The sequence below is a fragment of the Bombina bombina genome, chromosome 1, assembly GCF_027579735.1.
Source record: "Bombina bombina isolate aBomBom1 chromosome 1, aBomBom1.pri, whole genome shotgun sequence".
In the NCBI taxonomy this organism is placed as follows: Eukaryota; Metazoa; Chordata; class Amphibia; order Anura; family Bombinatoridae; genus Bombina; species Bombina bombina.
This window is the reverse complement of record NC_069499.1, coordinates 13,137,627-13,159,495: the sequence shown is the minus strand read 5'-3', so window position 1 is coordinate 13,159,495 and position 21,869 is coordinate 13,137,627. Positions and strand designations below refer to the sequence as shown.

Sequence of the window (21,869 nt, the reverse complement as noted above, 5' to 3'; positions counted from 1 at the left end):
CACATTAGTGGTGGCTCTGCACGACACATCAGTGGTGGCTCTGCACGACACATCAGTGGTGGCTCTGCACGACACATCAGTGGTGGCTCTGCACAACACATCAGTGGTGGCTCTGCACAGCACATCAGTGGTGGCTCTGCACAGCACATCAGTGGTGGCTCTGCACAGCACATCAGTGGTGGCTCTGCACAACACATCAGTGGTGGCCCTGCACAACACAGCACATCAGTGGTGGCCCTGCACAACACAGCACATCAGTGGTGGCCCTGCACGACACAGCACATCAGTGGTGGTTCTGCACGACACAGCACATCAGTGGTGGCTCTGCACGACACAGCACATCAGTGGTGGCCCTGCACGACACAGCACATCAGTGGTGGCCCTGCACGACACAGCACATCAGTGGTGGCTCTGCACGACACAGCACATCAGTGGTGGCTCTGCACGACACAGCACATCAGTGGTGGCTCTGCACGACACATCAGTGGTGGCTCTGCACGACACATCAGTGGTGGCTCTGCACGACACATCAGTGGTGGCTCTGCACGACACATCAGTGGTGGCTCTGCACGACACATCAGTGGTGGCTCTGCACGACACATCAGTGGTGGCTCTGCACGACACATCAGTGGTGGCTCTGCACGACACATCAGTGGTGGCTCTGCACGACACATCAGTGGTGGCTCTGCACGACACATCAGTGGTGGCTCTGCACGACACATCAGTGGTGGCTCTGCACGACACATCAGTGGTGGCTCTGCACGACACATCAGTGGTGGCTCTGCACGACACATCAGTGGTGGCTCTGCACGACACATCAGTGGTGGCTCTGCACGACACATCAGTGGTGGCTCTGCACGACACATCAGTGGTGGCTCTGCACGACACATCAGTGGTGGCTCTGCACGACACATCAGTGGTGGCTCTGCACGACACATCAGTGGTGGCTCTGCACGACACATCAGTGGTGGCTCTGCACGACACAGCACATCAGTGGTGGCTCTGCACGACACAGCACATCAGTGGTGGCTCTGCACGACACAGCACATCAGTGGTGGCTCTGCACGACACAGCACATCAGTGGTGGCTCTGCACGACACAGCACATCAGTGGTGGCTCTGCACGACACAGCACATCAGTGGTGGCTCTGCACGACACAGCACATCAGTGGTGGCTCTGCACGACACAGCACATCAGTGGTGGCTCTGCACGACACAGCACATCAGTGGTGGCTCTGCACGACACAGCACATCAGTGGTGGCTCTGCACGACACAGCACATCAGTGGTGGCTCTGCACGACACAGCACATCAGTGGTGGCTCTGCACGACACAGCACATCAGTGGTGGCTCTGCACGACACAGCACATCAGTGGTGGCTCTGCACGACACAGCACATCAGTGGTGGCTCTGCACGACACAGCACATCAGTGGTGGCTCTGCACGACACAGCACATCAGTGGTGGCTCTGCACGACACAGCACATCAGTGGTGGCTCTGCACGACACAGCACATCAGTGGTGGCTCTGCACGACACAGCACATCAGTGGTGGCTCTGCACGACACAGCACATCAGTGGTGGCTCTGCACGACACAGCACATCAGTGGTGGCTCTGCACGACACAGCACATCAGTGGTGGCTCTGCACGACACAGCACATCAGTGGTGGCTCTGCACGACACAGCACATCAGTGGTGGCTCTGCACGACACAGCACATCAGTGGTGGCTCTGCACGACACAGCACATCAGTGGTGGCTCTGCACGACACAGCACATCAGTGGTGGCTCTGCACGACACAGCACATCAGTGGTGGCTCTGCACGACACAGCACATCAGTGGTGGCTCTGCACGACACAGCACATCAGTGGTGGCTCTGCACGACACAGCACATCAGTGGTGGCTCTGCACGACACAGCACATCAGTGGTGGCTCTGCACGACACAGCACATCAGTGGTGGCTCTGCACGACACAGCACATCAGTGGTGGCTCTGCACGACACAGCACATCAGTGGTGGCTCTGCACGACACAGCACATCAGTGGTGGCTCTGCACGACACAGCAAACCAGTGGTGGCCCTGCACGACACAGCAAACCAGTGGTGGCCCTGCACAACACAGCAAACCAGTGGTGGCCCTGCACAACACAGCACATCAGTGGTAGCCCTGCACACTGAACTAAACAGTGGTAAATATATAAAACACTAGCATGTCTAACAGGAAAAAGTATCCAGCTGCAGAGAAACTGTCCACTTGCAATTGCCACTTAAAGGGACACTGAACCCAAAATTTTTCTTTTGTAATTCAGAAAGAGCAAGCAATTTTAAGCAACTTTCTTATTTACTCCTAGTATCAATTTTTCTTCGTTCTTTTGCTATCATTATTTGAAAAAGAAGGCATCTAAGCTTTTTTTGTTTCAGTACTCTGGACAGCACTTTTATTGGTGGATGAATTTATCCACCAATCAGCAAGGACAACCCAGGTTGTTCACCAAAAATGGGCCGGCATCTAAACTTACATTCTTGCATTTCAAATAAAGATACCAAGAGAATGAAAATTTGATAATAGGAGTAAATTAGTAATTTGCTTAAAATTTCATGCTCAATCTGAATCACGAAAGAAAAATTTTGGGTACAGTGTCCCTTTAACAAAATTAAAGACTGAAGAAGAGCGCTGGTGTTTAACCCTGCCCCCCTGCTTTTGGGAAACCAATTGCGTGAGAACAGGGCCTGTCAATCACCGGAAACAAACGAGATTTAGGGGATTTATCAATGCCATCAAGGATAATAAGCAGAAACAAACTTGTGGTTGCAGACTCGTTCTTTAAGTTCAGCCTCAAGTTCTCAGAAGATGTGAATGCATCTTAATACATTGTCCCATAAGTATAGAGGTTTCAAGCACTACAATAGATCATATTAACCATGAAGTACTGCACAATGGTGAAGCGTTCTAGCAACCTAATATCAGTTATTTGTAGAGCGCCAATAGATTCCGCAGCGCTATAAACAAATAGAACACGCAATGAGAAAAACTAAAAGACTGCATTAAAAGGGACAAACAACTTCCCATATTACTGCTAATATCAAATGTGCTTAATTATCTTGGTATCCTTTGCAGTAGGAGCAACAAAGCACTACTGGGAGCTAGCAGAGCACATCTAGTTAGCCAGTCACAAGATACAAATGTGTATAGCCACCAATCAACAGCTAACTTCCACTAGTGGAAGATACGTACATATTTTTCAACAAAGGATACCACAGAACAAAGTACATTAGAAAATAGTGAATTTAAAAGTGTCTTAAAATTGCTCTCTCTCTCTCGTGCAGGTTTTATTTTGACTTTCCTATCAGAAGGGTCGGTTTGGAAAAGAAAATTTATGCTTACCTGATGAATGTATTTCTTTGACACGATGAGTCCACAGATCATCTAATTACTATTGGGAATACCTCTCCTGCCCTGCAGGAGGCGACAAAGAGCACCACAGCAAAGCTGTTAAATATCCCCTCCCTTCCCTCCTAACCCAGTCATTCGACCAAAGTAAAGGAGAGAAAGGAAGTAACAAGGTGCAAGTGTGTCTGAGGTTTATAACATACTAACAACCTGTCTACAAGAACAGGGCGGGGCGTGGACTCATCGTGTCAAAAAATAAATAAAATCAGGTAAGCATAAATTTTATTTTATTTTTAATGACACGATGAGTCCACGGATCATCTAATTACTATTGGGAATCAATACCCAAGCTAGAGTACACAGATAAGGGAGGGACAAGACAGGAACCTAAACGGAAGGCACCACTGCATGAAGAACCTTTCTCCCAAAAGCGGCCTCAGCCGAGGCAAAAGTGTCAAATTTATAGAACTTTGAAAAAGTGTGAAGAGAGGAGACTGTGGCAAACCTAGCCACTTCTGGACTATAACATAAGAAAGGTTGTCTATAGGCTGTATATTGTGCTATGTAGATGTGACAGACCCTTCTGTCAGCACTGAAAGAGTTAACTGTGTTCAGCTATTGTGCACTGTCATTAATGTTATTGATACACAGTCCATTGTTTAATCAACCTCAGAGAGCAGACCCTAGATGATAAGGAAAGACAAGTGTGTGTCTGTGTTTAAATTGTTATCAGCTTGAGCAAGGTATTCTATTGTATCATGTAAAAGGGCGTGTTCCCTCCATCTAATGTACAACATTCTTTCAACCCCCCTTCTGGGGGGGGTCAGACCTGCATAAATACTGGGCATATGAGCCTTAATAAAAGTCATTCTGTTTAAAACCTGAAAACTGGCTGGGTTGTGAATTGCTGATTCCCTATGCAGGACATTGTTCCCTGGTGTTAACCCTTGGTATCCGGTTGGTACCGTTACAATTGGTGGCAAGCGACGGAATGAACCTTATCGCCCAGAAGAGCAACTACACAAGCCAGTAACCTCAGGAAGAGGGGGATTACTACAATACTGACTAAGATGGAAGGAGTACCAGGGACCGAAGTGAATGGAGATGGATTATTCTAAGCTAAAGAGACAAACGTAAAAGGAACTGCTAGAAGCCAGGGGAAAGATAGGCAGCAGCAAACCCAAGGCTATATTAATTGCTGAGCTGATGGAGGGAGACAGAGCTCGCAGCGCTACGCCTCCAGCAGCCATGGAGGAGACCCTATACCAGAGGGAAATGAGGACCAGGCTGGAATTTTTACCCCAACCTGTACCACGGGATATGCTATCCGTGGTAATGGCAGATGTGCAGGAGTACGTGATGGCACACAGTCCGCGGAATGCATCCTCCCGAGCAGAATCCATTTTGGACGCACTCAGCAACCCAGTAAGACCCAAAATCCCATACCATGCATTTAAAATGTTTTGTGAGGAGAAGGATGAGATTGATGGGTATTTACAGGATTTTGAGAGACTGTGCGAGTTACATGATTTGGAGCAGTCCGTATGGGTGCCGGTGCTAGCAGGCAAGCTAGCCGGTAGGGCAGCGGAAGCGTATCGCGCTGTACCCAGGGAGGACAGCAAGGATTACGCTAAAGTGAAGAGAGCGATCTTGGAAAGATATGCCATTACCTCAGAGGCATACCGGCGCAAGTTTAGAGGCCTGCGCAAGCCAGAAAGAGATTCCCATGCAGAGTGGGCCCACAAGCTGGATCAAGCATCTCAGGGGTGGATACAGGCCAGCCAAGCTACCACCATGGAAGAATTGCGACAACTGATGCTGTTGGAGCAATTCTTTAACGGCTTGTCCCCAGAAGCCCAAGAATGGGTGAGAGATCGAAAACCCCTCACCTTAACCGAAGCAGCCAGATTAGCAGACCAGCATTTTGATGCCAGGAGGCACCATGGACTACAGCCTAACAACGGACGGGCTAATATACAATGCCACACCTGCAAGCAGTGGGGACATATGGCACGTGAGTGCACCCAAAATCGGAGCAGACAAGCTTGGAACCAGGTCAGACAGAACCTGGCCCCAAGGGCGGCTGCTCACCATTACCAAACGGAGCCAGCCGCTCATGAGGTGTTGAGCACCCAAGCCGAGGAACCCCTGGGAATTCTGCATGAGGTGATGTCGGTCCAGGGACTTCGGGATTCGGGAGCTACTTTAACCCTGATAGCTCCCCATTTGGTGCCGGATACAGCACCCACTGGCGGATCCGTGGCAGTACGAGGGGCAGGGGGAGCAGTATACCGATTGCCCACTGCTAGAGTGGAGTACAGACCCCCAGTCACCCCAGCAGCTGCCAGTTACCAACCCCCGGCGCACCGCTATACCACACGGCCTCCGGCCACGAACTACCCTCAGAGAGCCCGGTTCAATTCGCGGGGCTACTCACAACCTATTCGGTGCTTTGGATGTAAGCAACTAGGGCACAAAAGACCAGAGTGTCCCCTAAACGCAGCGAATCAAGCACAGTCCTGGAGAAGACCCGCTGGCGGAATCCCACATAATCCTCGGCCTGTGGCCCGCTACGTAGAGGCGCCAGAATGCTGGGGCAGCCTACATGAAGCAGACCCCGTGCAAGCTGCCCACCGGAATAACCGGCAACGGGTTAAAGTGAATGGGAAGGAGGTCAGTTGTCTACGGGATACTGGTGCTACCATGACCTTGCTTCAAGAGAACTTGGTGCCTGAGAAACAGCACACTGGAGACACTGTGGCTGTGAGGGTAGCAGGGGGCACTGTGTTCCGCCTACCTGTTGCCAGGGTACATTTGGATTGGGGAGTGGGCGCTAGACTTGTGAATGTGGGGGTCAAGAAGGACTTACCTGCTGATGTTCTCCTTGGAAATGACTTGGCCCCCCTTGTTTCTGCCTATGCTCCCATGGATCCCGCTGATGTTAACCCTGTGACTACCCAAGCCCAGTCCCTCCGGGAAGAGACGCTTCCATGTTTGGGGTGGGGGCAGTACTGAGCCAAGTTGGAGCAGATGGCGGAGAACACCCCGTAGCCTACTTGAGCCGAAAGTTGTTGCCCCGGACATCCCCAAGCCGATCCGTTGGGATCAGACTGTGTATGCCGGCTTGGTTCTGGGGGAGCATTGTGGCAAACCTAGCCACTTCTGGACTATAACATAAGAAAGGTTGTCTATAGGCTGTATATTGTGCTATGTAGATGTGACAGACCCTTCTGTCAGCACTGAAAGAGTTAACTGTGTTCAGCTATTGTGCACTGTCATTAATGTTATTGATACACAGTCCATTGTTTAATCAACCTCAGAGAGCAGACCCTAGATGATAAGGAAAGACAAGTGTGTGTCTGTGTTTAAATTGTTATCAGCTTGAGCAAGGTATTCTATTGTATCATGTAAAAGGGCGTGTTCCCTCCATTCAATGTACAACATTCTTTCAACCCCCCTTCTGGGGGGGTCAGACCTGCATAAATACTGGGCATATGAGCCTTAATAAAAGTCATTCTGTTTAAAACCTGAAAACTGGCTGGGTTGTGAATTGCTGATTCCCTATGCAGGACATTGTTCCCTGGTGTTAACCCTTGGTATCCGGTTGATACCGTTACAGAGACCATGTAGCAGCCTTGCAAATCTGTTCCACTGAAGCTTCATTTTTGAATGCCCATGAGGAAGCAACAGCCCTCGTGGAATGAGCCGTAACTCTCTCTGGAGGCTGCTGTCCCGCAGTTTCATAGGCAAAACGTATGATACTCTTCAGCCAAAAAGAAAGAAGTAGCCGTAGCTTTCTGTCCCTTACGTTTTCCTGACAAAACCACAAACAAAGCAGAAGACTAACGAAATTCCTTAGTCGCCTGCAGGTAAAACTTTAAGGCACGAACCACGTCCAAATTGTGCAGAAGTCTTTCCTTCTGAGAAGTAGGATTAGGACACAAAGAAGGAACATCAATCTCCTGACTAATGTTCCGATCAGAAACTACCTTAGGAAGAAATCCTAATTTAGTACGTAAAACCTTATCTGAATGAAAAATAAAAATATTGCAATGCCGAGAGCTCCGACACTCTGCAAGCAGAAGAAATAGCAACAAGAAATAAAACTTTCCAAGATATCAGATCCAATTCTGGCTGACCCCATTTGAGAATCAGACTGGAAAACACTTCCGGATGGAGTTCCCACTCCCCCGGATGAAAGGTCTGCCTGCTCAGGAAATCTGCCTGACCGCCTCCCAGTTGACTTAATATCTAAGGAATGCATAGGCTCAAACGGAGTCCCTTGAAGAACTAGATAAGGCAGAAATTTGACCCTTTAGGGAACTTGTCGATAATCATTTCTCCAAACCCTCTTGGAGAAAGGACAACATTCTAGGAATCCTAACTCTACTCCAGGAGTAGCCCTTGGATTCACACCAATAGTCAGCTTCAGAGAAACTAGATTTGGGTGAAGGAAGGGCCCTTGAATTAGAAGGTCCTTCGTCAACGGAAGTCTCCAAGGTGGCAGAGATGACATGTCCACCAGATCTGCATACCAAATCCTGCGAGGCCAAGCCAGTGCAATGAGGATCAACGACGCCCTCTCCTGCTTGATTCGAGCAATGACTCGAGGAAGAAGAGCGAACAGGGGGAAATAGGTATGCAAAACTAAAATCCCAAGGTACCGCCAGGGCGTAGACCCCAGAAATAATAAAGCTAGCACTTACCTCGTACATCTGCCTGACAGCAAGGCAGCTCACCAGGCTCAAGAGGTCCCCTCCCTCACATCGACCTGTGGAGAAACAGAAGGCTGAGTAATTTCACTCAGGCTTTAGGAGTTAGGGCAGCATGAAATACATGGGAGGCGCTGTGAGAATTATGTCCCACAAGTTCCCATTGCTCTAAAGCCACCACTGCTCTACTGGACTACGGCTACACCCCAGGACAAAGCAGCACAATCTTGTACTACTTTAAAAATAAAAAAACTCTAGATTGAAGAATTTTTTCTAACACCTACATTTACCACCTCCTTGCACTTAATGTAGGCAAAGAGAATGACTGGGTTGGGAGGGAAGGGATGTGATATTTAACAGCTTTGCTTTGGTGCTCTTTGCCGCCTCCTGCAGGGCAGGAGAGGTATTCCCAATAATAATTAGATGATCAGTGGACTCATCGTGTCATTAAAAAGAAAACTCATTTCTATTTCTTTTAGACATTTGAGTATCATAATCAAACTAACGCCTCATATCATTTAGATTTTCTCCCAAGAGACATTGTCACAAGGATTACTACAGCTATTTTTGTCATCAGATTATAGTGGAGGATAATAGCAATAACAGGCTACTATTTTATTCTTGAGCAGACTAACACTGCAATCCCTCAATAGAAGCCGTAGTATACAGGCAGCCATGGTAGCTGGAGCCAATGCAGGTTGTGTTTTTGTGTGTGGTGGAGTACACATCATACATCACAATAAATAACTCAGCGGCTGCAACTGTCAGGTCTTACAATTAGTTTTCAGTAATAAAAACAAATACATTTGCATCACTAGTATTTCAGTAAAGGTCAGGCAGACAAAGTACTTGACTGAATGATTAGAAAAGTTACCGTTAATTGCAAGTAATAAACATCTGAGCTCACACAACAAGAATCAAGATACATTTATAATGCAGTAATGAGACTGAACACACATCTACTACTCACCAAGCTTTCCTTCAGACGTGTCCATCTCCCACTTGCTTTTGGAAAGACTTGCCTAGATCACAGAGAGAGGCTGGAAGGGTTAGCAGAGAGCCACAGACAAGCTTCATACAGGACTTAGCACACAACATTCACCTAACACAACTAAATAGAGGTAATTATAAACGCAGGCTGGAAACCTAAAATTAGTGGATCAATATCTAAAAAAAAAAACAATCCATTCTGTGTCCTTACAGGAAGGGTGAACATATTTTATCAGTGCCGCAGAGTGATAAAGGCAATGTGCAAAATATCTTCATCTCCATTAAATAATCAAACTCGTGTTCCTTTGTATGATCAGGGCAGATGTAATAAGGTTGGCCATAAACTTAAGTCATCTGAGAAATGAAACCATATTGGTAAGGATTGTTTCTAGATCTAAGTGCACCTGATAATGGACATAAAATTTGCTCTACAAGTAAAGCTCAAACATTGCCTGCAAGGGGCCACCTCTCCTACCCGCTCACTGTCCTCTTCTTCAGGGGCGTCATTCTTCAAGTCCTTTGGTGGCTCAGCACTGGGCTCTGAATCTTCCATTTCCACCTGCAGAAGGAGGACATCATTAACACTCTTGGGAAATGAGGGTCCACTGCCCCACAAGATAAAACAGCTACAGTAAAAAAGCCCAGAACAAGACAATGCAGACGATTCAGGCAAAATCCAACTCGCAGAAGACAAAGGAGATTAAAAAAAAAACCAGGAGTAAAGTTTGTAGAGCCCAAGACCAGAATATTTCTGAAACATTTACTTCTTCAATGGCCGCATCCTGCAGCAATGATCGTACATCTAATCGCATCATGTGGCGTGGTGCAGACTCCCACTGATCAGCCATCTAGGGGGGAAAAACGGCTGTAAGTACATAGTACATAAGCATAATATGACAGCTCAACACACACTGCACCCACCTTACTGATCTCCTTCACTTTGCGCCCATGCACATTACGCTTAGCACACGTCTGGCTATCAACACTCATCTCAGCCAGGTAAACCTGTAACAAGCACAAGATACAATGAGTGTGATGCCAAGTCACACTGTCCAACAAAACATTTCACGTAAACCCCTTAATGCAGCAGAAAAAGGAATGAGGATACTAAATATACATAGCACCTGTATAAGGCTAAGGGATTTAACAAATCTGTCGGAGGTGTGCAACTGCACACTCCAGTAACTGCAAACTACTCATTCCTGAAAAGAAAATTAAAGGATTTGATCATATGTGACCTAATAAAGGTTACATTCTGTCCACTGTCCTCATGTCTAGTCTAGGAATGTCCCTGCAGAAATTAAACTCTTTACCAAGCTGTCAGAGGTGAATAACAGGTAGAAATCCTGGTGCCAAAAAAGGATTGGATTTAGGAATACTTGTATATTAGCATCTGTAAAATAGGGCAGCTTGGAGATGGGATGGGACCAAGCGTAAATAATAATATTGTGTCATTTAGGCAATATTTACATGTCACAATACAGCTTATACATGTAACCTAAAGGCTGTGCTACATCCGTTATACTGTTGTATACATAGTACCAGCAGAAAGCTAGCACAATACTGTAATCAGAAAGGTAACGGTTGTTATAGGCTAATATTTGCATTTTAGGATAACCAAACATGCATGCAGTGAAGATTTTTATATATTGGCAGAGACTTCGGATAGTCCTACTGACTGTTTTTGTTTGCTAAGAAGTAGATAATGCAATATTTGCAGCAGAATTGACTTGTGCTCTATGCATTAAACTTTTTTGCACATACGGCAGATAAAGGGACACTGAACCCAAAACATTTTTCGTTCACGATTCAGATAGAGCATGAAATTTTAAGCAACTTTCTAATTTACTCCTATTATAAAATTTTCTTCATTCTCTTGGTATCTTTATTTGAAATGCAAGAATGTAAGTTTAGATTTTTTTGCCCATTTTTGGCAAACAATCTAGGTTGTTCTTGCTGATTGGTGGATAAATTAATCCACCAATAAAAAAGTGCTGTCCAGAGCACTGAACAAAAAAACAGAATTTATGTTTACCTGATAAATTACTTTCTCCAACGGTGTGTCCGGTCCACGGCGTCATCCTTACTTGTGGGATATTCTCTTCCCCAACAGGAAATGGCAAAGAGCCCAGCAAAGCTGGTCACATGATCCCTCCTAGGCTCCGCCTACCCCAGTCATTCGACCGACGTTAAGGAGGAATATTTGCATAGGAGAAACCATATGGTACCGTGGTGACTGTAGTTAAAGAAAATAAATTATCAGACCTGATTAAAAAAAAAACCAGGGCGGGCCGTGGACCGGACACACCGTTGGAGAAAGTAATTTATCAGGTAAACATAAATTCTGTTTTCTCCAACATAGGTGTGTCCGGTCCACGGCGTCATCCTTACTTGTGGGAACCAATACCAAAGCTTTAGGACACGGATGAAGGGAGGGAGCAAATCAGGTCACCTAAATGGAAGGCACCACGGCTTGCAAAACCTTTCTCCCAAAAATAGCCTCAGAAGAAGCAAAAGTATCAAACTTGTAAAATTTGGTAAAAGTGTGCAGTGAAGACCAAGTCGCTGCCCTACATATCTGATCAACAGAAGCCTCGTTCTTGAAGGCCCATGTGGAAGCCACAGCCCTAGTGGAATGAGCTGTGATTCTTTCGGGAGGCTGCCGTCCGGCAGTCTCATAAGCCAATCTGATGATGCTTTTAATCCAAAAAGAGAGAGAGGTAGAAGTTGCTTTTTGACCTCTCCTTTTACCGGAATAAACAACAAACAAGGAAGATGTTTGTCTAAAATCCTTTGTAGCATCTAAATAGAATTTTAGAGCGCGAACAACATCCAAATTGTGCAACAAACGTTCCTTCTTCGAAACTGGTTTCGGACACAGAGAAGGTACGATAATCTCCTGGTTAATGTTTTTGTTAGAAACAACTTTTGGAAGAAAACCAGGTTTAGTACGTAAAACCACCTTATCTGCATGGAACACCAGATAAGGAGGAGAACACTGCAGAGCAGATAATTCTGAAACTCTTCTAGCAGAAGAAATTGCAACTAAAAACAAAACTTTCCAAGATAATAACTTAATATCAACGGAATGCAAGGGTTCAAACGGAACCCCCTGAAGAACTGAAAGAACTAAATTGAGACTCCAAGGAGGAGTCAAAGGTTTGTAAACAGGCTTAATTCTAACCAGAGCCTGAACAAAAGCTTGAACATCTGGCACAGCGGCCAGCTTTTTGTGAAGTAACACAGACAAGGCAGAAATCTGTCCCTTCAGGGAACTTGCAGATAAACCTTTTTCCAATCCTTCTTGAAGGAAGGATAGAATCCTAGGAATCTTAACCTTGTCCCAAGGGAATCCTTTAGATTCACACCAACAGATATATTTTTTACAAATTTTGTGGTAAATCTTTCTAGTTACAGGCTTCCTGGCCTGAACAAGAGTATCGATAACAGGATCTGAGAACCCTCGCTTCGATAAGATCAAGCGTTCAATCTCCAAGCAGTCAGCTGGAGTGAAACCAGATTCGGATGTTCGAACGGACCCTGAACAAGAAGGTCTCGTCTCAAAGGTAGCTTCCAAGGTGGAGCCGATGACATATTCACCAGATCTGCATACCAAGTCCTGCGTGGCCACGCAGGAGCTATCAAGATCACCGACGCCCTCTCCTGATTGATCCTGGCTACCAGCCTGGGGATGAGAGGAAACGGCGGGAACACATAAGCTAGTTTGAAGGTCCAAGGTGCTACTAGTGCATCCACTAGAGCCGCCTTGGGATCCCTGGATCTGGACCCGTAGCAAGGAACTTTGAAGTTCTGACGAGAGGCCATCAGATCCATGTCTGGAATGCCCCACAGCTGAGTGACTTGGGCAAAGATTTCCGGATGGAGTTCCCACTCCCCCGGATGCAATGTCTGACGACTCAGAAAATCCGCTTCCCAATTTTCCACTCCTGGGATGTGGATAGCAGACAGGTGGCAGGAGTGAAACTCCGCCCATAGAATGATTTTGGTCACTTCTTCCATCGCCAGGGAACTCCTTGTTCCCCCCTGATGGTTGATGTACGCAACAGTTGTCATGTTGTCTGATTGAAACCGTATGAACTTGGCCCTCGCAAGCTGAGGCCAAGCCTTGAGAGCATTGAATATCGCTCTCAGTTCCAGAATATTTATCGGTAGAAGAGATTCTTCCCGAGACCAAAGACCCTGAGCTTTCAGGGATCCCCAGACCGCGCCCCAGCCCATCAGACTGGCGTCGGTCGTGACAATGACCCACTCTGGTCTGCGGAATGTCATCCCTCGTGACAGGTTGTCCAGGGACAGCCACCAACGGAGTGAGTCTCTGGTCCTCTGATTTACTTGTATCTTCGGAGACAAGTCTGTATAGTCCCCATTCCACTGACTGAGCATGCACAGTTGTAATGGTCTTAGATGAATGCGTGCAAAAGGAACTATGCCCATTGCCGCTACCATCAACCCGATCACTTCCATGCACTGAGCTATGGAAGGAAGAGGAACGGAATGAAGTATCCGACAAGAGTCTATTTTGTTTTTCTGGCCTCTGTCAGAAAAATCCTCATTTCTAAGGAGTCTATTATGGTTCCCAAGAAGGGAACCCTTGTTGACGGAGATAGAGAACTCTTTTCCACGTTCACTTTCCATCCGTGAGATCTGAGAAAGGCCAGGACAATGTCCGTGTGAGCCTTTGCTTGAGGAAGGGACGACGCTTGAATCAGAATGTCGTCCAAGTAAGGTACTACAGCAATGCCCCTTGGTCTTAGCACAGCTAGAAGGGACCCTAGTACCTTTGTGAAAATCCTTGGAGCAGTGGCTAATCCGAAAGGAAGCGCCACGAACTGGTAATGTTTGTCCAGGAATGCGAACCTCAGGAACCGATGATGTTCCTTGTGGATAGGAATATGTAGATACGCATCCTTTAAATCCACCGTGGTCATGAATTGACCTTCCTGGATGGAAGGAAGAATTGTTCGAATGGTTTCCATTTTGAACGATGGAACCTTGAGAAACTTGTTTAAGACCTTGAGATCTAAGATTGGTCTGAACGTTCCCTCTTTCTAGGGAACTATAAACAGATTGGAGTAGAACCCCATCCCTTGTTCTCTTAATGGAACAGGATGAATCACTCCCATTTTTAACAGGTCTTCTACACAATGTAAGAATGCCTGTCTTTTTATGTGGTCTGAAGACAACTGAGACCTGTGGAACCTCCCCCTTGGGGGAAGTCCCTTGAATTCCAGAAGATAACCTTGGGAGACTATTTCTAGCGCCCAAGGATCCAGAACATCTCTTGCCCAAGCCTGAGCGAAGAGAGAGAGTCTGCCCCCCACCAGATCCGGTCCCGGATCGGGGGCCAACATTTCATGCTGTCTTGGTAGCAGTGGCAGGTTTCTTGGCCTGCTTTCCCTTGTTCCAGCCTTGCATTGGTCTCCAAGCTGGCTTGGCTTGAGAAGAATTACCCTCTTGCTTAGAGGACGTAGCACCTTGGGCTGGTCCGTGTCTACGAAAGGGACGAAAATTAGGTTTATTTTTTGCCTTGAAAGGCCGATCCTGAGGAAGGGCGTGGCCCTTACCCCCAGTGATATCAGAGATAATCTCTTTCAAGTCAGGGCCAAACAGCGTTTTCCCCTTGAAAGGAATGTTAAGAAGCTTGTTCTTGGAAGACGCATCAGCCGACCAAGATTTCAACCAAAGCGCTCTGCGCGCCACAATAGCAAACCCAGAATTCTTAGCCGCTAACCTAGCCAATTGCAAAGTGGCGTCTAGGGTGAAAGAATTAGCCAATTTGAGAGCATTGATTCTGTCCATAATCTCCTCAAAAGGAGGAGAATCACTATCGACCGCCTTTATCAGCTCATCGAACCAGAAACATGCGGCTGTAGCGACAGGGACAATGCATGAAATTGGTTGTAGAAGGTAACCCTGCTGAACAAACATCTTTTTAAGCAAACCTTCTAATTTTTTATCCATAGGATCTTTGAAAGCACAACTATCCTCTATGGGTATAGTGGTGCGTTTGTTTAAAGTGGAAACCGCTCCCTCGACCTTGGGGACTGTCTGCCATAAGTCCTTTCTGGGGTCGACCATAGGAAACAATTTTTTAAATATGGGGGGAGGGACGAAAGGAATACCGGGCCTTTCCCATTCTTTATTAACAATGTCCGCCACCCGCTTGGGTATAGGAAAAGCTTCTGGGAGCCCCGGCACCTCTAGGAACTTGTCCATTTTACATAGTTTCTCTGGGATGACCAACTTGTCACAATCATCCAGAGTGGATAATACCTCCTTAAGCAGAATGCGGAGATGTTCCAACTTGAATTTAAATGCAATCACATCAGGTTCAGCTTGTTGAGAAATGTTCCCTGAATCAGTAATTTCTCCCTCAGACAAAACCTCCCTGGCCCCATCAGACTGGGTTAGGGGCCCTTCAGAAATATTATTATCAGCGTCGTCATGCTCTTCAGTATCTAAAACAGAGCAGTCGCGCTTACGCTGATAAGTGTTCATTTTGGCTAAAATGTTTTTGACAGAATTATCCATTACAGCCGTTAATTGTTGCATAGTAAGGAGTATTGGCGCGCTAGATGTACTAGGGGCCTCCTGAGTGGGCAAGACTCGTGTAGACGAAGGAGGGAATGATGCAGTACCATGCTTACTCCCCTCACTTGAGGAATCATCTTGGGCATCATTGTCATTGTCACATAAATCACATTTATTTAAATGAATAGGAATTCTGGCTTCCCCACATTCAGAACACAGTCTATCTGGTAGTTCAGACATGTTAAACAGGCATAAACTTGATAACAAAGTACAAAAAACGTTTTAAAATAAAACCGTTACTGTCACTTTAAATTTTAAACTGAACACACTTTATTACTGCAATTGCGAAAAAACATGAAGGAATTGTTCAAAATTCACCAAATTTTCACCACAGTGTCTTAAAGCCTTAAAAGTATTGCACACCAAATTTGGAAGCTTTAACCCTTAAAATAACGGAACCGGAGCCGTTTTTAACTTTAACCCCTTTACAGTCCCTGGTATCTGCTTTGCTGAGACCCAACCAAGCCCCAAGGGGAATACGATACCAAATGACGCCTTCAGAAAGTCTTTTCTAAGTATCAGAGCTCCTCTCACATGCGACTGCATGCCATGCCTCTCAAAAACAAGTGCGCAACACCGGCGCGAAAATGAGGCTCTGCCTATGCTTTGGGAAAGCCCCTAAAGAATAAGGTGTCTAAAACAGTGCCTGCCGATAATATTATATCAAAATACCCAGATAAAATGATTCCTCAAGGCTAAATATGTGTTAATAATCAATCGATTTAGCCCAGAAAAAGTCTACAGTCTTAATAAGCCCTTTTTGAAGCCCTTATTTACGATCGTAATAAACATGGCTTACCGGATCCCATAGGGAAAATGACAGCTTCCAGCATTACATCGTCTTGTTAGAATGTGTCATACCTCAAGCAGCAAGAGACTGCTCACTGTTCCCCCAACTGAAGTTAATTGCTCTCAACAGTCCTGTGTGGAACAGCCATGGATTTTAGTGACGGTTGCTAAAATCATTTTCCTCATACAAACAGAAATCTTCATCTCTTTTCTGTTTCTGAGTAAATAGTACATACCAGCACTATTTCAAAATAACAAACTCTTGATTGAATAATAAAAACTACAGTTAAACACTAAAAAACTCTAAGCCATCTCCGTGGAGATGTTGCCTGTACAACGGCAAAGAGAATGACTGGGGTAGGCGGAGCCTAGGAGGGATCATGTGACCAGCTTTGCTGGGCTCTTTGCCATTTCCTGTTGGGGAAGAGAATATCCCACAAGTAAGGATGACGCCGTGGACCGGACACACCTATGTTGGAGAAAAAAGCCTAGGTGCCTTCTTTTTCAAATAAAGATAGGAAGAGAATGAAGAAAAATTGATAATAGAAGTAAATTAGAAATTTGCTGAAAATTGCTGCTCTATCTGAATCACGAAAGAAAATTTTTGGGGTTCAGTGTCCCTTTAATTTATGCCCTATTACACCACGGATGAACTTTTGTATTTTAGCCGCTGTTATCTTCACATTGTTGTTCGTTATCTGCATTAACGCATAATCTTGTTTGATATTACCATAATATTTAAACACGCATATGTAAGTTTGGATATTTTAGCATTTTTATGAATTCATCTTTTTACAAGCATTAGGAGACGTCCCACTTTTATATGGATTTTACCATTGTGATTTTAATATTGCAATTATCATAAAAACTATCCAATCCGGATGTTAATAAATCCTTTATAGTATCTTTAGCCTTAGTATCTTTCTCTTTTCACTTATTCATTGTTTCCCTAATAGAGAAGGAGTTAGGGCAGGTGTAGTGTGTGATACTTTTAGCTTTGTATATCGCAATCCTCCATACTATAAATTCATTTTTTCAGTACCCTCTCTCTCTATAGGTCTCTCTATGAGCACACATCCCTTCGGAATCAACGCACCTCAAATCCTTTGGTTTTTGCAGCACTCCAAAACTGCTCAAAATGTCGCACTCTGTCATTGATACAGTCTAGGATAATGAATGGGAAGAATCCGTCATCCAGCGTCTTTTTGAAGGTTTTAAACATACTGCTTCGGTACGTCTCTTCCATCTCTGGTTCATATTCATATTCCAACACCTACACAGGAAATATAAATCATATGCATAAGCTCATGTTGTGGTTGTGCTATAAACATACCATTAACTTTGTAGCAACAAGACATTACCTTCTTTTTAACTTTCTTGCCCGAATCAGGGTCCTTCTCTACCCTTTCCACTTCAGTGATGAAATAATCATCAAGGCTTAGAACCCGTGGCGCTGCGCCACCACACTCAACCTCCTTATCCTGCAACAATTAAAAAAAAACAGACGTTAAGAGCAATAACAGATCCAAGGACAAAACATCCACTTAAGGTAGCAATATAAACGGTGACGAGAGACCAGCAGATGCGCTACTGTCAGGCCTGGAGATGGGTATTGCAGAAAGGCTAAATTCACAAGGCAAACTACTCAACCACATCTACTGGGAGAAGTAACCGTCACTAAAAATTCACAATAGGCTGGAAGGCTTCCATAGTACTGAACAAACCCTTGTCATGGGATATAGAGGAATACAATTAGCGGTTTAAAATGATAGAATAGAAGCTTTGAGTACAGCTGAGAGCAGAAACGTGTCAGCTGTTTGAGAATTCCTCATGCTTTTCTGTACTTTTAACTATGAAAGAATAAAAGTGGAATTTTTAATCAGGCCAGTGCTGCACGTCAAATTTGTTGTTTGTAACATTGTGTGTAGCTTGGCGGAAGATATATGCTGATGTTCCATCCCCTCCAGCACCAATCGGGAAGAGAAGACCATATGGCAGCAAATCGGTTCCAAAGATGCATTGTTTTTAAAAGCTGACAACATTGCAACTGCTCTTGTAGAATAAGATGTAATACGCTCAACAGACGATCTTCCCGCCAGCAAGTAGGAATTGTGAATCACTTAAGTCAAGAGGCCAAGGCTACCTTAGTACAACTTAGATTAACAGGATCTGGACTGACATTTTCTGTAGAAACTACCTTAGGAAGGAAATCAAATTTAGCACAAAGTAAAGCCTTATCCTTGAGAATAATTAAAAACAGAGAATCACAAGACAGTGCTAACAATTCAGAAACACTCCTAGCAGAAGAGATGGCTAACAGAAATAAACACCTTCCAACGGAATGCATTGTTCAAAAGGAAGACCTTGTAATACAGAAAGAACTAAATTCAAATTACAGGGTGGAGAAAAACAAAATTTATGCTTACCTGATAAATTTATTTCTCTTGTGGTGTATCCAGTCCACGGGTTCATCCATTACTTGTGGGATATTCGCCTTCCCAACAGGAAGTTGCAAGAGGACACCCACAGCAGAGCTGTCTATATAGCTCCTCCCCTAACTGCCACCCCCAGTCATTCGACCGAAGACAATCAAGAAAAAAAGGAGAAACTATAGGGTGCAGTGGTGACTGTAGTTTAAAAATAAAAAACACCTGCCTTAAAATGACAGGGCGGGCCGTGGACTGGATACACCACAAGAGAAATAAATTTATCAGGTAAGCATAAATTTTGTTTTCTCTTGTAAAGGTGTATCCAGTCCACGGATCATCCATTACTTGTGGGATACCAATACCAAAGCTTTAGGACACGGATGAAGGGAGGGACAAGGCAGGAACTTAAACGGAAGGCACCACTGCCTGTAAGACCTTTCTCCCAAAAATAGCCTCCGAAGAAGCAAAAGTATCAAATTTATAGAATTTAGAAAAGGTATGAAGCGAAGACCAAGTCGCCGCCTTACAAATCTGTTCAACAGAGGCCTCATGTTTAAAAGCCCATGTGGAAGCTACTGCTCTAGTAGAATGAGAAGTTGCCGAAGCCTTTTGGCCTCTCCTCTGTCCAGAGTAGACAACAAACAAAGCAGATGTTTGACGAAAATCATTAGTAGCTTGTAAATAAAACTTTAAAGCACGAACCACATCAAGATTGTGTAATAGACGTTCCTTCTTTGAAGAAGGATTAGGACATAGTGAAGGAACAACAATCTCCTGATTGATATTCTTATTAGATACCACCTTAGGAAGAAACCCAGGTTTGGTACGTAACACTACCTTATCTGCATGGAAAAATCAGATAAGGGGAATCACACTGTAAAGCAGATAACTCCGAAACTCTTTGAGCCGAAGAGATAGCTACTAAAAACAGAACTTTCCAAGATAAGAGCTTAATATCTATGGAATGCAAAGGTTCAAACAGAACCCCTTGAAGAACTTTAAGAACTAAAATTTAAACTCCATGGCGGAGCAACAGGTTTAAACACAGGCTTGATCCTAACTAAACCCTGACAAAACGCCTGAACGCCTGGAACCTCAGCCAGACGTTTGTGCAAAAGAATAGACAGAGCAGAAATCTGTCCCTTTAAGGAACTAGCTGACAAACCCTTCTCCAATCCTTCTTGGAGAAAAGATAATATCCTAGGAATCCTGAACTTACTCCAGGAGTAACCCTTGGATTCACACCAATGAGGATATTTAAACCATATCTTATGATAGATTTTCCTTGTGACAGGCTTTCGAGCCTAAATTAAGGTATCAATGACCGATTCGGAAAAACCACGCTTTGATAGAATCAAGCGTTCAATCTCCAAGCAGTCAGACGTAGAGAAATTAGATTTGGATGTTTGAAGGGACCTTGAAGTAGAAGGTCCTGCCTTAGCGGCAGAGTCCATGGTGGAAAGGATGACATGTCCACCAGATCTGCATACCAAGTCCTGCGTGGCCACGCAGGGGCTATAAAGATCACCGAAGCTCTCTCCTGCTTGATCTTGGCAATCAGACGAGGAAGCAGAGGAAACGGTGGAAACACATAAGCCAGGCTGAAGGACCAGGGCGCTGCTAGAGCATCTATCAGCGCTGCCTTGGGATCCCTGGACCTGGACCCGTAACAAGGAAGCTTGGCGTTCTGACGAGACGCCATGAGATCCAGTTCTGGTTTGCCCCAAAGTTGGATCAACTGGGCAAATACCTCCGGATGGAGCTCCCACTCCCCCGAATGAAAAGTCTGCTGACTTAGAAAATCCGCCTGCCAGTTCTCTACTCCTGGGATATGGATAGCTGATAGATGGCAAGAGTGAACCTCTGCCCATAGAATTATCTTTGAAACCTCCAACATTGCCAGGGGGCTCCTTGTTCCCCCCTGATGGTTGATATAGGCTACAGTCATGATGTTGTCCGACTGAAATCTGATGAACCTGACTGCAGCTAGCTGAGGCCAAGCCTGAAGAGCATTTAATATCGCTCTTAGTTCCAGAATGTTTATCGGAAGGAGGGCCTCCTCCTGAGTCCACGAACCCTGAGCCTTCAGGGAGTAAAAGACTGCACCCCAGCCCAGAAGGCTGGCATCTGTCGTTACTATAGTCCATTCTGGCCTGCGGAAACTCATTCCCTTGGACAGATGGACCCGAGATAGCCACCAGAGAAGAGAATCCCTGGTCTCTTGATCCAGATTTAGTAGAGGGGACAAATCTGTGTAATCCCCATTCCACTGATTGAGCATGCAACGTTGCAGTGGTCTGAGATGTAGGCGGGCAAACGGCACTATGTCCATTGCCGCTACCATTAAGCCGATAACTTCCATACACTGAGCCACTGAAGGGCGAGAAGTAGAATAAAGAACACGGCAGGAATTTAGAAGTTTTGACAACCTGGCCTCTGTCAGGTAAATCTTCATTTCTACAGAATCTATCAGAGTTCCTAGGAAGGAAACTCTTGTGAGAGAGAACTCTTTCCTTCGTTCACATTCCACCCGTGAGACCTTAGGAATGCCAGAACAATGTCCGTATGGGACCTGGCGATTTGAAAAGTTGACGCCTGTATCAGGATGTCATCTAGGTAAGGGGCTACTGCTATACCCCGCGGTCTTAGAACCGCCAGAAGGGACCCTAGAACCTTCGTAAAGATTCTTGGTGCCGTGGGTAACCCGAAGGGAAGAGCCACAAACTGGTAATGCCTGTCTAGGAAGGCGAACCTGAGAAACTGATGATGATCCCTGTGTATCGGAATATGTAGATAAGCATCCTTTAAATCCACGGTAGTCATATATTGACTCTCCTGGATCATAGGTAGGATGGTTCGAATTGTCTCCATCTTGAAGGATGGGACCCTGAGAAATTTGTTTAGGATCTTGAGATCCAAGATTGGTCTTAAAGTTCCCTCTTTCTTGGGAA

The 21,869-nt window shown here is 45.3% G+C and overlaps 1 protein-coding gene across 2 annotated transcripts in view; it reads right to left on the bottom strand.

Moving 5' to 3' along the window:
- The window catches only part of YLPM1 (YLP motif containing 1), a 127,498-nt gene that overhangs the window by 24,991 nt on the left and 80,638 nt on the right, over nucleotides 1-21,869 (bottom strand). For both annotated transcript variants that reach the window (XM_053697190.1, XM_053697191.1), the window contains exons 13-18: nucleotides 17,851-17,970; nucleotides 17,586-17,762; nucleotides 10,010-10,093; nucleotides 9,853-9,936; nucleotides 9,564-9,647; nucleotides 9,069-9,120 (exon numbers count right to left, since the gene is read on the bottom strand). In XM_053697190.1, coding sequence (XP_053553165.1) covers nucleotides 9,069-9,120; nucleotides 9,564-9,647; nucleotides 9,853-9,936; nucleotides 10,010-10,093; nucleotides 17,586-17,762; nucleotides 17,851-17,970 — 601 coding nt within the window. The remainder of the gene's footprint in view (nucleotides 1-9,068; nucleotides 9,121-9,563; nucleotides 9,648-9,852; nucleotides 9,937-10,009; nucleotides 10,094-17,585; nucleotides 17,763-17,850; nucleotides 17,971-21,869) is intronic.